The following is a 7,500-nucleotide window of genomic DNA, read 5'->3' as shown; positions in this document are numbered from 1 at the left end:
AACATTAAAACTGCACGATCTTGTTGACTTTAACACTGCTCTTGTGACGTACAAAGCTCATAACCACATGCTGCCTCGTGTCTACAGGAGAGGTTCAAACCTAGGGAGAGTCCCTATGACCTCAGAGGTTCAGCTGTCTTTCAGAAAGCAAACATAAGAACGAGCTTAAAAAGTAGATGTGTTTCTGTCAGGGGGGTTCAACTGTGGAACAGCTTGGATGATTCCTTCAAATGTTCCAGTTACATTCACACATTTAAAAAAAACTTTAAGACCAATGTCTTGTAAAAATATATCACTCTTGAATCAACACTGTAGTTAATACTATGATCAATGTTAATTAAAAACTAAATGTGGGATATAAATATAATGGAAGTATAATTGTTTGTATATAGTATATAATTGGTGCAAAGGTTTAACATGTGTACAAGGATATTTCACATGCCTTTACTGTGTATATAATTGAACAGTATTTATGTTGTGTACAATATGTATTTATAATATGTTGTGAAAAGGAAATTTCATATTTTTTTTGGAAGCTCATCTCGTACTTGACTTTGTTCATAGGGTTAGGCGCAATAAGTGTTCAACTTCAGCCTAAACCCTTTCGGTCTGCAACATTTTTTTTTTTTTAAATTTATGAATGTACAACTGTTTGTTTATAAATGTACATCTGTTTGTTTATGTAAAACTGTTTGTTTATTTTGTTGACCATTGACCGAAGAAATAATAAACTAAACTAACTAATACTTGGTTAATATTCCAAGTCATGAAATGTAAATTGAGTATTGTTGGTGCTTTTTGAAAGGTTATTTATTAAGTTTTATGGGTGGAATAGAGGACCACCCATTGGCTGCAATGCAAGCAGAATTTTATTTATTAAAAAGAATACTTCCGTGGTCATGAAATGATTGTGAACGATAAACCAAATTCCAAAAAAAAGTGCAGTTCCCCTTTAAGAACATGATGTTGTGTTTCCAAGCGACAAAGAAGACATTTCCTGCCTCACCTTCTCCAACCATGGACACTCCAATAGACATGCCCATGAACTTGCTCTTGGTCCACACGTGGGCGCTGACACACACCCTCCTCTCCCAGCACTCGCAGTAAAACGCCGAGACGGGTGGATGATGGGACACCTGCTCGCCCACGAAGCGGACTCTGTAGCAGCCTCCCGGTGGGTCGTCGCCCTGCTGCGCGTTGTTGGGGCCCCTGCCCGGCTCCCGGGCGGACCCCTGGTTGGCCTTGACTTTGTCGCGAGGGACGTCCCAGGAGCAGTGGAAGGTCTCCCCCAGCACGGGGTTGTAGGGCTTCTTGGCCACGGCCCCCTTGCGGCCTTCGTGGAAGGAGGTCAAGTAGTACTCCACAAAGCGGATGATGCGGTCCTCGGCCGTGGCGCCGGCTGTGATGGACAGGAACAAGTCCGGGTGGGCCATGAAGTTGGCGTACATCTCCAGCAGCGAGCGCTTCTCCAGGATAAAAGTAGGCAGCACCACCTAGAAAGTGCCAGGAAAATCCAGAGAGAGAAAATGAAAGTTCAGAAAGGAACCGTTGGTGTTCGATTGTTGCAATGTTCACCCGTGTGAGATCCATGCCCAGTTTGAGCTGGGAGAGCAGGTGGAGAATGACGCTCCTCTGCTCGTCCAGGACCCCCAGGTCCTCCTCCTCGTTGTCCTCCGTGTCCGTCACCTCCTCGCTGGGGCCGATGTCTGCCAGGCCTGCTGCTCGCTGCTCACACATCAAAACAAAACCGCCATTGTAAGTTGGAGCATTCACAAGTTTAACGAACTTTGCTGCTGTCGTCAGACGTGGAAATCGCAAATTTTTCTGATTCCTATGAAAGACACAGGTGCTTCAATTTTACGCCTCTGTCGGGAGGCCATTAACTTCTTCATCATCACCACCAAGCAGAGACAACAAGCACCACGGAACTACGGTCTTGTTACACAGCAATAACATGGCAAAAAAACATGGCCGTATTGACCTGGATTCTACCACAGCAACTAAAACAAGAACGATTTGTGTTTTTGTTTGTATTTACCAGTGTTTAATACAATAGTCCTCACTCAAACACATTATGATGGGACTGTCTGTGAATGTAGTTTGTTGTTAAAACCGCATACGGTAGGTAGTGGTATACAATGAAGTACCAAACGGCACATTCGCCAGCCTCGATAATCGCCATGTGTATGGGTTGTTACCAACGTTCCCTCTAAAGTGCGCGCCTGTGCAATTGCACACTGCTCAAGCGTCCTCTGCACACGGCAAATCTATGCCACGCACAAAATCAAATTAAAAAATAAGCACATAACAATTTTCGCCACGACAGACAAAACAGTTTTCGTCATCATTGTTCAAATATTGTAACGTCTGTCGAGACGCTTTGAGGACATGAAGTCCATCCATCACTTTACTGAGCAAAACTCTTTATTGTCAGCCATAAACACACCAAAACATTAGTAAAACAAATTATATCTAGCAAAAGTGGTAATTTTCTGCCGTACAAACCAGACCAAAAGCAACTTTGTTATATCAACAGCAGCCGCTCGCTCTTTCTCACTTGCGCCAACGCATGCACATAAGGCACTTAGCCAGTGATGCGTTTACAGCCACACAAAAAGTCGGACAACTCCAACACCACACATAAAGTGTCATTCCAGGTCGTTACACTATGATTTACCAATCAAATGTGTGCTTATTCTAGTGTCATTTATTAGGAATCTTCATTTATAAATATTAGTCATGAAATGCTGTTAGTATATTAAATAAATACTAATAAAAATATATTTTTTACAAACAGGAAGTTGCAGGAATGTACACATGATCCCCTGCTTACATCTCATTGTGCAACGTGAATGTTTTAATAGGAACTAATTATCTATCTGTCTATCTGTGTTGGCCCTGCGATGAGGTGGGGACTTGTACAGGGTGTACCCTGCCTTCCGCCCGAATGCAGCTGAGATAGGCTCCAGCACCCCCCGCGACCCCGAAAGGGACAAGCGGTAGAAAATGGATGGATGGATGGAGATTGAACTTGTTATTTAGTCAGGTTTGGGACAGGTGTGCTGCTGGTGTAGCCACAGTGTGCACGTCTGATGTTGCTCACATGGGCTCCACTGAATGCTCAGGGAGTTTTTGCGTTTGCTCACACACATGAAAAATTAGAGGGAACATTGGTTGTTACGGATAACAAGAGCCATCACTCTTCTCATCGGTTTCAGCAGCTGTGGGCGTTTGTACTCCATGCACATAAACGGCAATAATTGTAATCGCTGTAAATCTTCTGACCGTTTGTATTACCGTATTATTTTGAAATGATCGAAAAACTGATAAATACACTTTGATAAAATTATGGATACCACCTAGAGTTAGCTTGCTAGTTTGCTTAAATGTTAACATGTAGACAAAAGGTTAACGTTATTAATGTAAACTCGACAGCGTCAAGTTGAAACAGACGGACACAAACTCTGTTTAACTGGAAGTGAACTCGAGAGATGTCACATAAACTGGAAGTTAAATAACTGATCACGTAATTGAGATTTTTTTTTAAAACATTCTAAAACGTTTACATATTAAAAAGGAAGATAATCATTTAAACACACAAATAAAAATATGGCTCTTGAAGCCAAAACAATATCCGATGTTTCCTCTTTCAAGAACGTATATTGTGTGGCTATTTATTTTAGTAAAACATTTTTTTCAACTTAATTAAAATATTTTGTGTGTATATAATTACTTTTTAAGCACATTAAACAATAATAATGATAACCGTGAACTTTATTTAGCCAACTTGTTTATTGTTTTGTTTGTGTATATTTGAGGGTCGCCCACTCCCTCCTTGACAGAGAAAGAACCTATTTTATTGCTTTTGGTTGTGATTTTTATTCAAGTGCAACATTTTGCTTATAGAGTATATTTGATTTTTATTATTTATTGGTTTTATTTAACTTGGTATTAAAAAGTTTGTATTTCAATTACATTGTATTACAATTGAGTGTGTGTGTCTTACACAGGGTGTGTGTGACGCGTCTAGTGCAGTAGAAGTAGAGAGATGTCTGTAGATAGTGCATGTTGCATGTTGCTTTCTGCTTGCTACTCTCTGCTTACAGCTACCGCCGCCAGCTAGCCCCCCTCGGGGGGTAAAAAGAGGAGCCGAGTGCGTAAGTCTCCTCCTGCTGGTACAAAGCCTCTCCACCACCAAGACTCCTTCAGTGCCTCCTCGTGGCCACACACGGATAAGGGTCTTTGCAGACCCCGAACTAAACTGAAGGGGATCTCGGAGCAGCAGTGGGCCCCAGAGACGTGGCGTATAGGCCCACCATTGTGTGGAACACGCCCTGACGCCCGTCAACCCTGCCCCAACTATGGGTAAATAGCCCCATTGCCGTGTGGGTCAGCTTATTTAGGCAAAGGCTAAGGGAGCACACCCTGACAGAAAAGCAATGTGCTGGCGGTGCGCAATAGGCGGGCCTTGAAAGATTAAGGACCCGGCAACCTCCTGCAGTCATGATGGGGGGCTGGTCGTCATGGGCTCACCCACGCCACCGGGTTTACCTCATTGTGGTGAAGATAGTGCTACTGGAGAAAGCGCACCTCCTTTGGCACTTAAATATCTCCTTGCGCAGGTACCCACTTCTGACCATGGTGAACAGTACCTGGACTAACATCTGGTTGAAGTCTGACGGCGATGGGGTTTCTGGCAACGGGAGCAGGTTTGAATGGACTGGAAGCTCTTAGCTAGAACCCTGCACGGCAGCAGCACAGGGTATAGGTCGCTAACAGCTCGGTTGAGTGGAAGCTGTTTTCGGCAGACCCCTGTGTGTTTGAGCAGCCTTATTTAGGGACGGCACTGCTCACCTCAATTGAGGACGGGCCTAGAAAAGGTGGCCTAAAAATTGCCCACTCAATCTCGCCTGGATAGGATACCGCACCTATCGGGCCATTCCATAGCTGCGGTCGAAATAAAAATAAAAATAAAAAATCATGCAACTTGAAACTGGCAACATGGAATGTAAGGACTCTCCTGGACTCGTACGGCAGATCTGACAGGCCTCACAGAAGAACTGCCTTGGTTGCTGCAGAGCTGAATCGCTACAACATTGACATTGCAGTCCTGAGTGAAACCAGGATCCTGGATGAAGGCTCTCTAACTGAGGAAGGTATGGGCTACACATTCTTCTGGAAAGGCTACCCCTCAGGAGGACAACATCTGCATGGTGTAGGACTGGCCATCAAAAACACACTGCTGCCAAGACTCACTGAAACACCTGTCGGCATTAGTGAGAGACTAATGACCCTCCGTATCCCCCTGGTCAGGAATCGCTACGCCACTCTTCTCAGTGCTTATGCACCGACCCTACCATCTGAGAATGAGGTCAAGGATTCCTTCTATCAGTCACTTGATGAGGCTCTTTGCCGGATCCCCAAGAAAGACAAGATTTTCTTGCTTGGGGATTTTAATGCCCGAGTGGGACAGAACAACAGGATATGGAGTGGAGTACTTGGCAGACATGGAGTTGGTCAGGTTAACTCAAATGGGATGAGATTGCTTACTCTCTGCTCAGAGCATAACCTGACCATAACCAACACCATCTTCCAGCAGAAGGCTAAATATAAGACTTCATGGATGCACCCCCGTTCTAAACATTGGCACCTGATAGATTATATCATAGTGAGGCGTAGTGACATCAAAGACATCCTCATCACCCGTGCCATGAGAGGTGCAGAGTGCTGGACAGATCATCATTTGATTATGACCAATGTCCACATGCAAGTGCGCCCCCCCTTGAGACGGCGAGGACCCAAAAGGAAGAAGCTAGACTGCGCCCGCCTGGAAAACCCTGATCCAAGAAATTAATTTCGCCGCTCCCTGCCTGAGAAACTTGGGGCGGTGGAGTCTTCCTTGAACTCTTCTGAGAACTCTATCGACCAGAACTGGAACTCTATCAGCTCGGCTCTCTATGAGGCAGCAGCCCAAACAATCGGCTTCAAGAGCAAGAACCACCAAGACTGGTTTGATGAAAACTCAGACACCATCCATGTCCTGTTGAAGGATATGCACAAAGCACACAGGGCAACCCTAGAGAACCCTTCATCCAGTAGCTCCAGGCAGAAATGGCAGAGAGCTCGAGGGGAAGTGCAAAGGGCTGTTAGGAGGATGCAGAATGAGTGGTGGAGAAAAAAGGCACATGAAATCCAAACCTTTGCCGATAAAAATGACATGCACAACTTTTACAATGCTGTCAAGAAGACCTACGGCCCAACAAACCGCTGCATCACTCCCCTGAAAACAGCAGACGGCCTGTCAACCTTGAAGGACCAACCTAGCATCCTGCTGAGATGGGCGGAACACTTTAGCACCCTGTTGAATCAGGAATCTGATGCAGACCCCACTGTTCTGGATGAACTGCCTACACTTCCCGTCATGCACAATTTGGACGAGCCCCCAACCTTCCTGGAGGTCCGATCAGCTACCCGCTCACTCAAAAACAACAAATCCCCCGGTAATGACAACATCCCGGCTGAACTACTGAAGCAAGGAGGATACCTCTGCACAACAACATTGCACCAGTACATCACAAAGGTCTGGGCTGAAGAGAACGTCCCACAACAATGGAGAGACGCCAATGTTGTCACTATTTACATGAACAAGGGTGACAAGGCTGTCTGTGGCAACAGTAGGGGCATTTCACTCCTTGCTGTTGCCGGTAAAGTTCTGGCAAAAGTGATGCTCCAGAGGCTGATTAATAACATCACTGAGTCGATACTGCCTGAATCACAGTGCGGGTTTAGAAAGAATAGGAGCACAGTGGACATGATTTTCACAGCTAGACAGCTGCAGGAAAAATGTAGGGAACAACATCAGGACCTATTCATGGCCTTTGTCGACCTCTCCAAAGCCTTCGACACTGTTCAGAGAGAACTTCTATGGGAAGTCCTCCTCAAGTTTGTCTGTCCCATTAAGTTCGTTAACATCCTCCGTCAGTTTCATGATGGAATGACTGCTCGAGTGACCATAGGAGGTCAAGAGTTTGCCCCCTTCCCTGTACATACAGGAGTAAGGCAGGGGTGTGTACTAGCACCAGTGCTTTTTAACATCTTCTTGCTATGTGTTACCAAGCTTCTCCACAAGGAGATTGAGGACAGCAGCGGTGTGACAGTGGACTTCCGTCGAGATGGCAACCTCTTTAATATCAGGAGGCTTCAGGCTACCACCAAATTGCAGAGGGAGAGAATTGTTGAGATGCAGTACGCAGATGACTGTGTTCTTGTATCTCACAGCCCACAAGACCTTCAGTCTGTTCTTGCGGCTGTGGTGAGAGCGTACAGCAGGATGGGACTGACCGTCAACACCAGCAAGACGGAAGTAGTTTGCCAGTGGAGCTCCAACAAGCCATCTACATCACCTGTCTTCACGGTTTCTGGAGAAAAAATAGCAATCGTTCCATCCTTCAGATATCTGGTGAGCATTCTTTCTGATGACAACACTGTTGATAGTGAGGT

At 45.2% G+C, this 7,500-nt stretch overlaps 1 protein-coding gene across 1 annotated transcript in view; it reads right to left on the bottom strand.

The window, feature by feature from the left end:
- The window catches only part of LOC133636229 (oxysterol-binding protein-related protein 10-like), a 212,920-nt gene that overhangs the window by 23,505 nt on the left and 181,915 nt on the right, over nucleotides 1-7,500 (bottom strand). Inside the window, exons 8-9 of the mRNA XM_062030021.1 lie at nucleotides 1,576-1,725; nucleotides 1,007-1,493 (exon numbers count right to left, since the gene is read on the bottom strand). Of these exons, the coding sequence (XP_061886005.1) occupies nucleotides 1,007-1,493; nucleotides 1,576-1,725 (637 nt within the window). The remainder of the gene's footprint in view (nucleotides 1-1,006; nucleotides 1,494-1,575; nucleotides 1,726-7,500) is intronic.

This window comes from Entelurus aequoreus, linkage group LG20 (assembly GCF_033978785.1).
Source record: "Entelurus aequoreus isolate RoL-2023_Sb linkage group LG20, RoL_Eaeq_v1.1, whole genome shotgun sequence".
NCBI lineage: Eukaryota > Metazoa > Chordata > Actinopteri > Syngnathiformes > Syngnathidae > Entelurus > Entelurus aequoreus.
This window is presented reverse-complemented; position numbering and strand designations above follow the sequence as displayed.